General features: G+C 38.6%; 1 protein-coding gene across 1 annotated transcript in view; it reads right to left on the reverse strand.

Annotated features, from left to right (window-relative positions):
- Positions 1–251: 251 nt before the first annotated feature.
- Positions 252–17,642, reverse strand: part of SP3 (Sp3 transcription factor) — a gene marked incomplete at its 5' end in the record, with an annotated part of 36,964 nt that continues 19,573 nt past the window's right edge. Inside the window, 3 exons of the mRNA XM_082001561.1 lie at positions 252–1,272; positions 3,555–3,751; positions 11,840–12,032. Of these exons, the coding sequence (XP_081857687.1) occupies positions 956–1,272; positions 3,555–3,751; positions 11,840–12,032 (707 nt within the window). The 3' untranslated portion in view covers positions 252–955. The remainder of the gene's footprint in view (positions 1,273–3,554; positions 3,752–11,839; positions 12,033–17,642) is intronic.

Here is a 17,642-nt window from a genome sequence, read left to right on the forward strand (position 1 = left end):
GCATTTGCATATGTTATATTTTACTGGTAATTTACATGATGGCTTTTAAGGCCCTGGCAGACAGATGTTTTTTGGAAAAAGATTTGATAAAAATCACTGCTGAGACGCAATACACCTTATTTTTGGTCCTCCAATGTTCAAAAGAAGGGATATACTTCACTATAACATTTGCCTTACCACCCAAATGCCTCAACCTATACACATTTTTTTTTAACATTTTAAGCTTTTTAAACATTGGTTATATTGCCCACCTTGGTTATTGAAAGAATATTAACAAGACATCATTTTGGCAAATTAAATCTTAAACATGGCTTTTCAATAGGATTTAAAAGGTGACTATCCCTAGAGTTCCATGTTAAAATGTAGTTTTCAAAATCTTACAAGAGTAATGCTTAAAATATTGTACATAGTTAACCTAATTAAAATAATTAGCTTCAAAATGACAAGTTGATGAGCTAAGTAAAGCCTACACTATGTAACATTTGCTTGGAAACTTGATTTGTCAGTTATGCATAATAAAAATTCCAGTCATCAAGAAAATTACAAAATTTCTTTATCATAACATGATTTCTTTTCACCCATCAACTTCTTTTATCTTACAATAGATAAATACCAACATGTTCTCATTTTTTTTACACTAAACCACACAGGATTGATGCATTTGGTTAGACTACCATTTCCATCGTTAAATTCTTTTTTTTTTTTTTAATATAACTTGGTAAAATTTCATCTCTTCTAGATTCCAAAAGTACCTACAAAACCCATGCAATTTTACCATTTTAATATACTATGGAATATCATACAAAGTAAGGCATTTCAGTGTCATGTATAACCAAGTTACTGTCAATCCAAAAATTTTTGCACATCAATAAAAAGATATCTAAGAACTTAGGAACAATATTCTTCTCACTACTGTATAAAAATAACCACAATTAATAGGTATCTTGTGTAATATTTACTCCATTGTCTCGTTTCCCGAAACTGTGACAAGCTGTAAAGGTATTTCAGTGTTGGTAAGAATATCCTGATTGCTGGTGCCAGATGTATTAACAGTTCCTATTCCTGAAACAGAACCTTGTTGAATATTTGCAAGGATAAGCGTTGTTCCTCCTGCAGTAATCAAAGTATCATCAGGTGTTGCTTCTACTGATGCCAGCACTGTACTGCTAGAGTGAATACCTTTTTTATTCTGATGTGTTTTAATGTGTTTGGCAAGGTGGTCACTTCTCATAAAGCGTTTTGAACATTCTGGACAGACAAATTTCTTCTCACCTGTCACAGAAGAAAAGAAGAAAAGAAAAAAAAATGTTTTCAAAAACTTTAAAAATATCACATGTACACCAAAACCTGAGATAACTTACTGCCTTTAAGAGTCAGAATTCTAACAATATCTATACTGAAGAAAAAAGTGATCCAACATGGTAAACTTGCGTGTTAAATTTTCAGGCACCCATAAAATCCTTTAAAAGAATTTATTTATTTTTGTGTCTCACTGAATCTGGGGAGATCTTTCAGGCAAGCTAAAGAATACTGCCATCTCATATCCTCAGGCTACTAAGTTTCACTGCAATTATTACCAATAAATAACTTTTAAAAGGAGAACAAAACCTGCCGAATGATGGACAGAGAAGACCATAGGAGCTCCTGCAGAATCACTCTTGAGACTGACAGACAAGATCATAGGGTCGTTCAGGTTTGAAGGCACCTCTGGAGGTCTCTAGTCTGAACCCTCTCTAAGCAGGGTCAGCTATGAGGTCAGACCTGGTTGCTCAGGAATTTGGTCTTGAAAACCTTTAAGGATGGAGGCTGCAGAAGCTCTCCGGGCAGCCTGTTCCAGTGCTTAGCTGTCCTCACAATGAAAAAGCTTTTACTTATATCTGGTCTGAAGCTCTCCAGTTTCAACTTTGTCTGCTGTCTCTCATCCTCCTACCAATGCACCACTATGAAAAGTCTGTCTTTGCCTTCTTAATGGTAGCCCTGCAGGTACTAAAAGGTTGTTATTAAGCTCCCCCCTGTCCTTACTCTTCTCTTTGTACAGCTGAATAAGCCCAGTCCCTACAGACTCTCCTCATTAGGCAAATGCTCCAGCTTCCTGATCCTCTTGGTCATTCTTTAGAGAACTTCATCATGTTGATCAATGTCTTTCTTACATATATTGGGGGCTGAAAACTAGATGCAATATCCTAGATGCAGTCTAATCAGTGCTGAGAAGGGCACAATCACTTCCCCAGAACTAGTGTCTCTGCTTCTGTTGATACAGCCCCAGCCATCTTTGCTCCTGGCTTTCGCTCATGCTCTTGTTGTCTGTAAAGACTCCCAGACACTTTTCAGCAGAGCTGTTTCCCAACTAGTCAGTGCTTAGCTTGCATTGCTGCAAGGGTTAATTCCATCCCAGGTGCAGCATTTATCCTTGCTGCATTTCATCAGGTTCCTGTCAGCTCGTTCCTTCAGCCTGTCAGCCCGAGTCCCTCTGAAGAGCAGCCTTGCCGTCAAACACATTGACCAGTTGCCCAAGTTTGGCATCATTCGCAAATGTAAGAAGCGTGTGCCCTGTTGCCTCCTCTAGTTCAGTGATAAAGATGTTAAGTCAGGTCAAAGGATAGATCCCTGCAGTTCTCTACTTTTTATTGATATGCAGGTACACTAGGAGCCATTAACCATACCCTGTGATCTGGATCATTCAACTGGCCTCTTTTTTTTAAACCCATCTGGCTATCCAGACAGACAGACCATAACCTCCCAGCTTGTGTTTGAACGTACAACATGTCTAACAAAAGCACCCTGTTAGGTACAAAACATGAAATATTTTTCATAGACTTTGCAAAGACAGTTTTCTAAGCAATGTAAATGCTGATAAGCACATAAATTATTTAACTATTGTCATTAGGTTTTTCAAATAGTCTAATTTTAAAAGGTAAGCATCCTGTAGTTTGAACATTCTAGAATGTAATTATGGGTTCAATTTGTAGGAAAATAGGTAATACAGACAACAGATTTGAAACAAAGTGCTCCTTGAAAAGGTGGAAGATCTAGACTAATTTCTTTTCCCTGTATTAAACAAAAGGAGAAATGTGAACCTGGATTCCCTAATGGGTGGTCTAACCATGAAACTAGAAGATGTAGAATGATGCACTATCACATGCTCTTCCTTAATTTCATGAATGTCATCAAATCTCTTTGACATCTAGCCCTCTATTTTTATTTTTTAAATTGAGAGAAAATTATTAAAATTTTAAGCTGGAACAGCAGTTCTAATCTGATTCAAAGAAATTAAATGCATTGTTGAACCTGAATCAAAGTATTCTGATTGAGTTATATAACATATCAGCTTAAATGTCAGTTCTGAATCAAAAAAGGGATCTGTTTTTCCTCCTCAGACCTACTAAAGAAACCAAAGTGTATACATAGCTCTAAGTATCACCTGATTTTAGAAAAGTCACCCTACATTAAAATTAATCCAACACAAAGATCTGTCCTCCTCTTAAAAGCTATTTATCCAAGCCCTCTCCATGACACTCCTTTAGCTAAATGCACCAGAATCGAAGACTGAAAACCTGTGTGCGTTCTTCGGTGTCGCTGAAGCTCATCACTGCGGGTGAACCTTTTGCCACAGAACATCCAAGTACAAACAAATGGACGCTCGCCAGAATGCCAGCGGAGATGAGCTCTCAAATGTGAAGTTTTCCCATATACTTTGCCACACCCTGGTATGTGACAAATGTGTTGCTTCTTTTTTCCCAAGTTGGAGCCTCTGTGAAGGAGGGGAAAAAAAAAAAAAAAGTTATTCACTCCTAAATACTGATATATATATGTAAGTGGGGTTACATATACCAGCTGATTTGCAAACAAACCTGAGCTGCTTCCCCTTCTTGTTTCAAATACAATCAGAGCCCAGTACACTCCGTTAAGAAGCTGGAACTAAATTCTATAGTGCTATCCTGATTCTGCAACAAACTATTAAATTTCACATGCTGTTGAATTTAATGATAGAAGTGTAATCTTTAGCAAGTATACGAAGTTGGAAATACAGTCATTACAGCAGTTTGTACTACTTTGATGCCGAAGTGCCTGTATTTTAAATTTCTCCCAATTTCAGTTTTTACCATACCAGTAAAATACAGTTTTGGCAAAGAAAACCCAAAATTACTGCAATTGCCAAAACGGAAACTAGAGATTTTTGGCAACTGGGAAGAGAACAGATGGGACTTCTGGCATCTTGGGGAAACCTGAGCAGCAGTTTGGGGCTGGAGGAAGATGCATACTAACCTGAATATTTCCACTAAAAGGAGTGGCTGATCTTGCTGACATTTAAATTAATTCCTTGGTATTTCAGAAAAAAAAAAAAAATTCCATCAAAATGAACATGTAATTCACAGATAGTATAATCCAGACTATAGAGCTTGTTGCCTCTTTAAACATGCTGCCTCACTGAAATGAGGTGATTGATTCATGGAAGTACCTAATACAAAAGCCTAACTTTTTTTTTTTTAATAAAATCACAAGAGAGAGGTAAGAGCCTCTGAAGAACCAGAGAAAGAGATCAGTCTGGCCAGTGCAGGGCATCATGATTGATTTTATCCAATTTAAGTGTTTGCTGCTGCTGAAAGGGGTACTCCACGGAATAGATCTGGCTGACAATGCAGCTGTATGAATGGTAAATGCTGGTACAAGGGAGGAGATCGGAAAATGCAGCCAAGCATCAGGCCACCTTATTCATCAGCAATGTTAACTGAGAACAGCTTAAGTGGATTCTGAAATCACAGTCTTGGGCACTCCATCCTCCATAACTGATTATACAATTTTCAGTTGCCTTCCCAGGGCAATTTTTTCCCTTAAATTGGGTGCTCAACTTCTGCTTAACAGTCCAGTGGATGAAGGATTTACCAAGCAACTACTAGACCTGGATTCTCATCCCTACATTCAGAACAGTTCTGTTTTACATCTAATGAGGGTTCAGGGCAAAATGCATATATACTTTAAGGAGCTAGCACTTGGAGCAAGCATTTCTGAACAGGCACAGAAATTAACTCACTCTAAAAGCTCACAGCATCTAAAGGGAATTCCAACCTAAGCACATACGTACCTAAAGCATTCCGAACAGTCCAGAAAAGTAAGGAGATAAAATCCAATTAAGGCCTAGAAAACGTTTCTAAGAAATCTCAGTAATAGAGCGATCTTCATAGTGCTTCATTAGTCATTTTGTCTCAGAAGGAGAAACTTTTACATACTAATTATTTGTCATGACAATGTAGGTTTTGACTTGAGAACAAATTCAATGACAGTACAAGTAGAGAGTCCAGAAGGCTTTTGGCCCTGTTGTGGTAGAGGTAGACTCATATGAGCCTATGGATATGATAACAGAAGAGATTCTGCTTATCTATCTTTTTTTTTTTTGTTTTATTGCCACCCCTCAATCCTTAGCTTCACAGAAAGTTCACCTGCCTGTTTTATCCAGCTTGTTTATAAATTTCATGCAAAAAATTCTCTGGCATCTGACCTGACATCTTAAGCTCTTCCATCATTATTAGTCTTGGCAAGAATACTTTTGTCTTAATTTTCCTTTTTCAAATGTCCCAAAAGAAAATCACTTCTTTGGACCAGGACAAACATTGCCTTTTTTACATCTCTTACCTCAGCTGAAACCATAGAATAGACTCATAGAATAGTCTGGGTTGGAAGGGACCTTTAAAGGTCATCTTGTTCAACCCCCCCTGCAGCAAGCAGGGACATCTTCAACTGGAGCAGGTTGCTCAGAGCCCCGTCCAACCTGACCTTGAATGCTTCCAGGGATGGGGCATCTACCACCTCTCTGGGCAACCTGTGCCAGGGTTTCACCATCCTCACTGTGAAAAATTTCTTCCTTATATCTACTCTAGATCTACCCTCTTTCAGTTTAAAACCATTACCCCAGGTCCTGCTAAAGAGTCTGTCCCCATTTTTCTTATGAGCCCCCTTTAAGTACTGGAAGGCTGCAATAAGGTCTCCCCAGAGCCTTCTCTTCTCCAGGATGAACAACTCCAACTCTCTCAGCCTTTCTTCATAGAAGAGGTTGTTCCATCCCTCTGATCATTGTTATGGCCCTCCTCTGGACCCGGTCCAATAGGTCTATGTCTTTCCTGTGCTGAGGGCTTCAGAGCTGGACACAGGACTCCCAGTGGGGTCTCACCAGAGCAGAGTAGAGGGGCAGAATCACCTCCCTCGACCTGCTGGCCACGCTGCTTTGGATGCAACCCAGGATATGGTTGACCTTCTAGGCTGCGAGCACACATTGTCTGCTCACGTCCAGCTTTTCATCCACCGGTACCCCCAAGTCCTTGCTCTCTATCCCTTCCTCCCCCAGCCTGTACTGATACTGGGGGTTACTCTGACCCAGGTGCAGGACCCTGCACTTGCCCTTGTTGAACCTCATGAGGTTCACACGGGCCCATTCCTCAAGCTTGCCCAGGTCCCTCTGGATGGCATCGTGTCCCTCAGGCATGTCAACCACACCACTCATCTGCAAACTTGCTGAGGGTGCACTCGATCCCACTGTCTCTGTCATTGATCAAGATGTTAAGCAGTACTGGTCCCAGTACAGACCCCTGAGGGACACCGCTCATCACCAATCTCCATCTGAACATTGAGCTATTGACCTCTGCCCTCAAGATGCAATCATCCAACCAATTCCTCATCCACTCAACAGTCCACCCATGAAATCCATATCTCTCCAATTTAGAGAGAGGATGCTGTGGGGGACCCTATCAAAGGCCTTACAGAAGTCCAGATAGATGACATTTGTAGCTCTTCCCTTGTCCACTGATGTAGTCACTGCATCGTAGAAGGCCACTAGGTTGGTCAGGCAGGATTTGCCCTTGATGAAGCCATGCTGGGTGTCTCGAATCACCTCTCTGCCCTCCATGTGCCTTAGCATAGCTTCTAGGACGAGCTAGCTACCAAAAATATCCATTTTTGGTAATCTTTGCTACATCTAAACTGTCAGGTGCACACTCTTCCATGGCCTTCCCTCAAGCCAAGATTAAAAAGCAAAATTAACTGTAATGTCAGGCATTTAACTTTGTACTATGCCACCTACACAAAAGCTCAAGTTTCAATTGTGAAACAATATTCACAAGTTTTGAACATTCAGCCAATTCCAAAGGCATTTAGCAAAATGTCTTTAGATTGCCCCCTTTCTCTTCTAGTTACTCAGCCTCTGCAGATGGCCAGGCCACCACACAAAACTCACTCTACCTGTAACAATTCCAGTGGCATACATCTATCGGCCCAAACACCCAGCTACCCAGACTCCAAGGAGAAATTTTCTGTATTGTTCCTTTTGCCTTACTGCAACCAGTTCCACAGTTCTCAGGCTCCGTGTCCACCTCCATCTAATGATTCAGTTCTAGACAGCGCTTCTTCAGGTCCTCTTGTTTGGTGGCTCCAGGCACCCAGCAATTGCAGTGCAAGGCAAAGGAACTGGCTCTCCTCCAATATACAGTCTTGGTAACTGAAAGAATTCTCCACAGGATCCTGCTATCCAACGGAATAATTGCCTGTACAATTCCATGTAACCCTAAGAAGTGCTCCGTCTGTGCTTATTATAACAAAATGTATTTCTGCATTTCAGAGTATATTTCTGTGTATAGAACTTTTTTTTTGTATTTGGTCTTTCATTCTCACCCCTCTAAATATACTATAGTTTTCCCCTCCACAATAATCAGTACGAATATTTCATAACTTTGCATGATACAGTACACAAATGTGACACAAATGACATGAAATCACATCAAAATTCCCTTTGAATAATTTTAAGATTCCTAAGTTAATCATTTGAAGTTGCTTAATAGCACCTTTAGTCTAGACTGAAGGAAACCAAGGTTCGACATGGTCAGCTTACTGTGCGGAGGTGGTGTAGCATACGTAATTCTAATCACCTCATCTAATTGGTGACGGAATTCCTTAGTGGGCGCCAAAGTTCAAAGTGAGGGGAAAGTTAGGAATTCACAGAATGAAATCCACAAGACTACTGTGAATAGGTAACTAAGCACATTTATTCTACACAGCTTCATATAGGCATCTGCATGTTTGCTCTAGACTGACTGGATTTGAGACAAATGCTATCTGGACACTTTGCAGCTGTGACAGTCTGGCACTATGCCCTAACACGTCATGCTAAGAGGCCTTTCTTGCTGCACTGGCCAATAACCATCACCACTGAGTAAAAGAATAGTACTCAGGCCTACTTCTTGACTGAACTCTTCAAATCAATTAATATTTAAGTATTTTCATAGTACATTTTAGCTTTATAAAGATGGGAAATGTTTCTCAGTAACCATGCAGAATATAACAGTTTCAGCAGGAGACACCTTCATCCAACTGAGAAACTGGACTTTCAGTCCAGCAGTTACTTCCAGGAGGAACATCACATATTTCAAGGGTAAAATATACACTTATCAATTATTTTAAGAACGTGTATTTTAGAGTTACGTACCTGAAGCGGTACTCAGAAGCACTGTTCCTCTATAGATCCAGACAGTAGTACTAGTAGTTACATCTCAATGTAATTCCAGATGTACTTGAGAGGAGGGTGAAATCTCCAAATGTGACTGACAGGAGGGTGAACTTTCCACCCAATTTCAGACATCCTAACTGGAAGCCTAATAAAGTCTGTTTGGGATCAGAGTCATCCTTTGAGGAACATCTCTCTCCCTTCCCTCCCCCTCCCCCCTTGCTTATCCCCAATTTAATATATAAGCCTGAGGCTATAAGGCTATATAAATTTACACATCTAATACACCATCCTCTTCCTTAATACACCATCCTCTTCCTTTCCTACCTTCCCCCTCCTGCCAAATAAGGTAAAGATAATAGTTGCTTCCTACTTCATAAGACTGGTACAAATAGAAATCCTTTGAAGACTGTAATGTAGCGTAATTCTGTATCGACAGTCAAAAACACACCAACAAAAGCCAACAACAAAAACCAGAAAGAACTCCCCTTTGCATACAGAAAACAGAAAAGACAAGAAATGCCAAAACTAAGGCTACATAAAAGATGAAATTATGATGAAGTCTGCATATGTGAAGCCATGTACTAACTTTTCCTACCCCTTTCAGTGCACAGGAGGGATAGTATTCATTGAGTGAAATGCTATTCAGCTTTTTCATACTGATTTAATGCGCTTTTCTTGTCCTACTATTTACATATTATTTAAGTACTATCTTAAATACAGAATTATTCAACTCCCCAGTGCTTTTTTTCCTTATTATGGGCACTCACAACACTCAGTGTCTAAGCAATTCACAAACATTAATGAATTTATCATCTTGCAACACTCCTGTGTAGTGAACTAGAACTAGTACAATCATTTCATACATCCAAATATAAGACAGAAAGAGATTAAGGCCAAAATTGTCAAACACCCACCAGTTTGAGGTGTCAAGTTCAATATAGCAGAAGCGTATTTTCTTAGACTACTGTAGATGTTCACAATTCAGCTCAATCGACTTCTTTACAGGAATGAACTCGGTACTTCTGCAGTGGAAAAGGTGGGGTGGATAGACAAACACCTCCAAAACTTCAAAACCCTGTTGCTGCAGTCCCATATCTCATTCCCTAAAAGCCTCCCAACTTCTGCAAGAAGTGAAGCAGGTGCCAATAATTACACGGCCCTGATACACTCCCTGTGCATCATCCATCCCATCCCCTGAATGGCACTGGGGTCGTATGAAAAAAAATAGCATGCACTCATATAACTAGAAACCAAATGATAACGCATGTGCACAGGGATTAAATTAAAGTTGCCCAGGATATCTTAACTTCAGCATTTGCCAACTTCCAAGTTTTCAATTTTGCAACCTTCACATCATTTTAAGAATTGTGAATGCTATCTGAAGAAATTCTAAAAGCAAATGTCCTATTATCTGAAACTCCACGAGTCATCAGCAGACTTGAAAGATAAATCAATACTCAGAATTACAGCACTAGAGATAAAGAAGTAACTGTAGCAGCTATGGAACATGATCAACATGTGTCAGAGGGAGAAGGAAAATACTCCTCCAAGTGCACTTACTCCTTTTTGATAAACGCTGAAGGCATTCTACATTCCAGTGGGAAAGTTGCTCTAGCAACTGTAGGCACTTTCACTCTTTTTCTGTGTCCCCACCATTGTCTCCTTCATTACCCTGTTTCTATTCCAGTGCTAATTCTTCTTGCATCCTGACTTCCTGTCCTACTTTTCCCACTTACTTTGTACATTTGATGCGTCCAGTCCTTCCTTTACAGCAGATTTTGGATTCTCCCCTATCTAAACTCTGTCCTAGCTCTTACCTCAATTCAATCCCAAATTCCCATATCTGAGTTTCAGTCAGACACCCTTCTCCAGACTTCATCAAAACCATCTCTCAAAAAGATTCTCTCTTTGGGCTTCGACTTCAGAATTTGATGTCATAGCAACTCCACTGAGGAGGAAGAGAATTTTAAAGTAAAGATGTCTCTAAACTAAAGCCACTGTAGTTTGGAATAGAGCGCAAGGAAGATGGAACGTGTGACATCTCTGTTTCCTAAGCATACAGCCAGAGCAAATCACATTTTCAGAGTTTTCTCCCAGACTGAAGCAAATCTCAACCCAGCAGGGTGTACTTTGGGCAGATCTTCATGGCAGAGCCAAGATTCACCAAGAGCTAAGGAATGTCTGTGCCAGGTTTCAGTGAACTACACACAGGAATTTAACAAGAGGAAGCTGACGGACAAAGATGCTCTATAACCTTAACTGCAGATATTACCACTGGCTTAGTTTGTGATGTAAATGTATTAAAGTGTTTTTGTCTTAAATTCTTAATATTTACTTGGCATGGCTGCCTAAGATATTATCACTCTGTGCTTGCAAAGAAGGAATCTAGAATACATAGCAAAAACCCACAGGAGTCTTGACAATAGACATAGTCAGTGCTATTAGATCTCTTCGAGCCATAGAACACTCAGTAATTTACACTATAGTTCTCATGTAAATAAGAGTTCCATTTTAGAGAAGAAGCTACTATCAAAATGGACAAATTTTAGTGCACTGAAAAGAAGTCCCTGCACAATTATATCAAGCACAAATACATCAAAATATTTTCACTTGTAAAAGGCAGTCTATTATCCCCACTTCCTCTCTTATATTCATAATCAAGATGTTTAAAAGGAAGTGTTTTGGAATAGAATAAAATCTTTATAATAACAAAAAGTTGAAGAATACTTTAATGAGATCTAGAATAATAAAATAGCAGCCCTAAAGTTTTATATGAATTGGAACTTAGTACTTCTTTGTTAGCCAAATCTCCACTAACTTTGACTGAAAACAATCAGTCAATGCAAAATTTGGTATTTAAGAGTTATTATACAAACCTTGTTTTTCTTAGGAAACCAGTGAATAAGAAAACCAGGATAACTGTATTTTTATAACACTCTAAAGCAATCAAACTGTGGAAAAAAATGCTCAATCAGTGAGGAAATGCAGGAACACAGGATTTAATCAAGTCCTTGACATATGATAGGAAGCCAATCACAGATGTGCATATTCCAAAATATTTTATTTTCATATTATTTAGGGCAATGTTCTATCCCCCTCACTTGTACTAGGCAGCATCTAACTCCAGATTTTTTCCAATTATCTCAATGGAGTAACTCAGAGAGGATAGAATAATCTGCCCGTCCATGTGCAAAGCCAGAAATAAAAGGTGGCAGTCCTTTATTGTATAAGCTCTTTTGCATAAGCTTCTAGTTTTTTCTCACGGCAGAGAACTGTAGGCTCCTTTTTTCCTCACTCAATATTTGTTTTCATCATTACATGCCTTACATGACACTGAACGTTACATACCTTCCACCACCTTCTTTGCAGTTGGGACATGTGCAAGCTACTCGTCGCAGTCTTTTTCCCTCTTGATGCGGTTGGTCCCCTTCCTCATCTACCACCTGTACTCTCAAATGTGTTAGATCATTGGTATTCAGTGTAGAATCACCACTGAGCTGCCACTCTTCTGGATCAGGCTCCTCTTCTTTAATCCTAATATCTGAGGAAAAGAACAAACACAGATCCATAAGTAGCCCATTAAACAGAGAGAAGGAAACCATAATGATCAAATCTTTCTACTGTTGAGAGCACCATGTCAGTCAAAAGTCAACATCCTTTAGTGCATACTGACAGTGCTTCTGTGCCCTTGTAACCTGTAACGTATTTTAAAAGTTTATCTTACTATACATTTCAAAGTTGAAGACAAGCTATAACTAAGTATTAAAGTTAAATTTGAACTGTTCTTGGTAGGGAATGCTGTCACCAGGAGGATTTTGCTTGCTTGAAACTTGGGAAAAACTGAGGAACAAGAGGTTGGACAGAGGCTGAAAAAAATGTAAATGTATGTTTAAAATGATTCTGTGCAGCCATTTATGTTTCCACAGGATTTCTCAATTAGTGTGACATGTAGTAGAAACAGTCTTTCTCAATGATCTTCAGAAGTTTTCAGTATGCACAGTGATAAATAAAGTAATACCAGAAATCAATTAAAGAAAAGGTTTTGACCTAAGACCAAGATATCCAAGGAAAAAAAAAAATTAATGCTTTTGTTCCATTTTCCCCTTCTCCCCTCAAATTTATGCCTCTTCCACTATACATAGAGAAGAAAACATTTACAAAAGAATGCTATTCAGCATTAGAGAGAGGTAAGCAACACATGAATGATTTTAATGTTTTGATGAGATAGTAGTCAAAATAAGTCTTTGCAGTTTCATGGATGCAAAAAAGCCTCTTAAGTTACCCTCACAGGAGGGACATTTGCAAGTATGTGTACCCTCTCCCTACAGAGCATTAATCTAATCCAAGAACTAACTACAGCACCATAGTACACTGTGACACAACAACTATTTTAACAAATTTACATTTTAATATGAACATATTTCCCCTCAGACACTATTCTAGATTCCCAATGAGCTGAAAGTCTGTAAGTCTGGATTTCAAAAAAAGACAGTTTCTATACATCATTTTAGAAAGCTGAACCCCAGCCTCTTTCTTCCACAGAGTATTTTACTTTGTATTTTTTTTCAGTGAAAATGATTAGCCACTAGCACAAACTAATAAGCAAACCATCAAGTTTTTTATTTTAGTTTTTTTCTTTTGTTGAAGCTTCAAATTAAAAGCTGTGTGTCTTTCTGGATGCATTTAAGAGACTGCTTTGTCTGCAGAACAAACTCAGTTATCATGTAGATTTGTATCCTTAACTCAAACCTCACTCAAACACTGAAATCTTAACTGAGCACTGTAGCCACTCTAAATTCTTTTTGAGTCAGTGCATCAGCCATCATCTGTATAATGAAGACAAAGCTTCACAGATTGCATGATAAAATATGAGAAAAACGGTGCTGGATCAGATCATAAACAGCATCCCATCCCAGCAGAGATCAGGAAAGAAATTAATGATAAAACATGTAAAAAGTAATAGTTACCTGGTCTACCTTCCAAGTCATCTCCAGCATTCATCCGTTTAGAGACAAAGGATGTAGCTACACACAAAAATTTGCTTGGTGCTAATAAAGTCTCAGTACAGTCTTTCCCAACAACCACAGTTTGCCTTCCCTTTACTTGCACATGTATAACCATTTGTGGGACTGTGCCGTAAACTACATCACTGATGCAAGTAAAGTTAAAATAATTCTCTAGAAAACCACTGCACTGGGAAGAGAATTCCAGCTCAGAAACAGGAAAGTCTAGAATATTTATCTGGTTTGGCTGCAAAAGTCAATGCTAGAAATTAAGTTTGCATGAATATGACAGGCTCTGAGCTGTGGGAATCCAGGAGCTAGCACACTCACTTTTGCTGACTCTTTATGCATGTGGAAACATCCAGCAGAACTACTGTGGTAAGCTTGTCCAAAGTCACCTGCACACTGAGCTTCACTGTTACCATAAGAAGCTCACAATTTCAGACAGCAACATAACAACTACCTTTCATGTGAGGACCTAGAAAATCTCTGTGGTGACTTCTAGTCTCCTGCATTAGCCACCAAAATAAGTAATTTTCTGACACTCACCTACAAAATTATTTTATGCAATATTTTGTATACACATGTTATATACAAAATTCATTTTACATAAGCAAAAAAAGCCTGATTTATGCAACTGGGCACATAATAGGAATTTAAATACAGCAAAGTGGCAATGCTGCCACCACAGGCCAATTCAAGCCTCCAAGCAGCTCTTTAGGACTGGATATGCTACACATCATACTCAAAAGTCTTTCACCAATCAAATGTTCCACAAAACGCACATTGTATAAATTCTGGGTTTATTTAAAACAAGAATTAAAGTAACATTAATAAAATAAAACACTGTATTAAGATAATTTCATTATGATCTTACTAACATTAGACACTGGCATGTAGTCAGTTTGTAAAGTCAGTGGCTGAATCCAGTTAGCACTGCATACACATACTTCAAAAGAGATATCAGCAAGTCCTAGCAAAGATGCATGGATCAAATTAGGGTATGGATCTATGCTCCCAAGACCCAACTCCACTACTGCAGTCAAACAGTCCATATAACATAGGATTTCTGCTGCTATACTGACACCCCAAAGTCACACTCTAATAACAGAGATACACCTACCAACAGAAACATGTCCAGAATGTCTATTACTGCACGGTAGTATCCATAGCTTTCTACCTTCAACTCATGCTATGTTTGTTCCATTTCACAAACCTTCATCATGAGTTCGTTCCACTTTTTTCATCAGTATCTCTCTATGCCCAGTCCCTCCCAACCACCATCATTACTGCAGCAGCACAAAGGCTTATAAGAGTTTTATAACGGTGGAGCATAATTGAGAAAATTATTTGGACAAAAAAAAGAGGGATAGACAAAAAAATCCTAAGAGTTGAGGATACTGGAAAAAATAACAATTTGCATAGACATACAATAGTTTACAGTATTATTTTAAAAAAAGCAAAACTGAAATGAAGTCAAAGTAGTGCTGTGTTCGTAATTTTGTGTTATGCTTCCTGGTTATCTTGGTAAGGCAGAAAGTGTAGCTACCGCTTTAGGTATTTTTCTGAAGGACCATCTTCTACTCCAGGCACACAGAAAAGTACAGTGTAAACTGGCAATTTACAGACAGGACTTTAAGATAGGTATTACCTAATTATGTAGATGATAAATTAAATAAAATTAGAAGAACTATCAAAAGATGAAGAATTTATCTAGCCTCTCCAGGATGTAGTATATCAGAGAGTGGATTTTATCAAACCCCATAGTGAATGTGATTGCCTTAACAAGGTCCTTAGAGCCAATGAGGCTGTTGCCCTCCAAGTAGGTTTCACATTACTGCAAGAAATGAGGGAAAACTCCATCATTGTTTTTAGGGGCAGGGGTGTGTGTGTGTGCCACTGTAATTTAGACAGCATTAAGAACATGAAGGAGTAGAAGGGACAAACCATGAAGAAGAGCAAAAGGTAAGAGTCTTCTCCAACACAATGGAACTGGTGATTATGCAAATTCATATAGATAGCAACAACAACTCCCCATTTCTCCCTTAGGTGTTCCTCTGGATGTGCTCTGTTTTAATTCAGTCTCAACTGACAGAATACTAGGTTTTACACATAGTCTGCAAGAAGTTGGGCCTAAAAAGACTTTACATGATCCCTAAAGTCATGACAAGCTGATGCAAACATTGGTAAATATGAGGCAACTTTTGTTTTCTAGCAGTTAAACAAAGGTCAAATGAAGGTCACATTTTCTTTACTACTATTTTATTTACATGCTTTCGAATTTCTATATGCCCTTACTTCTTAATTAAGTTCAAGACCTACTACTAGGTATGTACGAAGGGGAAATTCAGACAAAGATACTGTTTCAAACTGCCTACCGATTCTGAAAACAATATATTCTGTTCAAGTTGTTCTTGGTAATTAGTGAGCTAGATTTGTTTTAGGTTTTCTTTCCTCTAAAGGTTGGAAAGTGGGATCTTGGTGTAAAATTTTGTTCCAAAGTTAGTTATTTCATAGTCACAGAAAGCCCAGAGCTGGCTACAATCTGGAGCAAGTTCAAGTGTATTTGGCAAATAAAAACGCTAAGAAATTTGTTTAAAGCGCTTCAGAGAAGAGTAACTGAACTGACATGATGAAACTGCAGATGTAAATGCAGCTTAAACTACTCTTGAGTACATTTCAGCTATATTGTGGAGAGAATTACTACTGTCCACAGCTACGGCCAGGTCATTTACGTACTTCACCATGTATCAGGTGAATGCAGCAGTTAAGTTTCATGTTCTATCTTGGTCTGTTTCAACTAGGATTTTAAGAAAAAGCCGTCTTCTTTATCTATGAGAAAAGTTGTTAGTTTACCCAACAGCCATAGAAACAGGGATAAACTGAGAAGGGAGGAGGATGCAGTGCAAAAATGCTTCATTTGAGGACTATGCCACCACTTCAATTTTTTTATGTATCTGCCTCTGCAGAATGTCACATAAAGGCACTCCCAGCATTACCTGTAACTGTCTCCAAACTGTGAGCTTCTAGTTTAGCTGCTTTTCCTAGATGCTGAAAGCCACACTGACTTTTTACTCAGGTAAGCTTTAGAAGTTCCTGATCTGAAAAGCAGAAATATGGTCTTTCAACTGAAAAAAGATTTACAGCAGCACTGCACATACCTTCAAACCAATTTCCTCACGGCATCACAAATTTACTGTCTGCAGTTTCAATGTTTTGGAATCAAGTCATGACTATTCATTTATTTTTCCAAATAGATGCTTCTCTTCCCACCCCTCCCAAGAAAACAGATGTGAATTCCCATCTCCTTTCCACCTTCTCTTGTTAATTTGGTTTTCAGTTTTCTCTACAGTGCAATCCACATTCCCTCAGTATCTTGACTCATCGTGCCTTAATCTCTGGATGTGAGGAAGCTTTATTAAAGATGTTCAAATTTCTTAGACACTATCCTTGATCATTCCCATCTAAACGAAACTTCAACTAAACTATCTAAATTAAACTCTCCCTACTACTTGGCCAGCTGCGCAAGTCTTTCAGACAGGAAACGCAACAAGGTTAATAATTTCTACTCTGATTTTCCCCCCGCAATTTAAGCATGAATTTAGGCATTTTTATTATGTAATAAATTAAAGGAAACAGAAGATACACTACAGAATGTCATCTTGAAATACCTGTGAACGTCAACTCAGAAGAAAGACTGTCATCCCGTTTCAATAGCTCTAAATCAGATTTTAAGTTTCTAAGGAAAACAACTGTTGTGTACAAGTCTAACAGCAGGACCCCACAGTGCTGAATATTTAGGCAGTACCAGCAAAATTATTAAAAATAGAGCTATAGATTTTTTCTTGCAAGAAATGCCACATACTGTATTTCCAAGTGATCCTATGCATTATTCTAAACTGATTATTTAAAAATTTGAATCATGAAAATACTTCAGCCAGTGCTACCACAACACATATTATGCATCAAAGAACAGTTACTTACCCTACAGTAACTGCAGTTCTTTGAGATGTGTTGTCTACAGATTCTCAAGATTTTTGATTCTTACGGGCAGTCGTGCCTGCTGCAGCATACCCTTATTTTTCCCTTTTTTTTTTTCCATAGATGAAAATATAAGAAGGGATAACTAGAAAAAGGGGGAAGAGTTG

Source organism: Phaethon aethereus (assembly GCF_964289735.1).
Source record: "Phaethon aethereus genome assembly, chromosome: 6".
Classification (NCBI taxonomy): Eukaryota; Metazoa; Chordata; class Aves; order Phaethontiformes; family Phaethontidae; genus Phaethon; species Phaethon aethereus.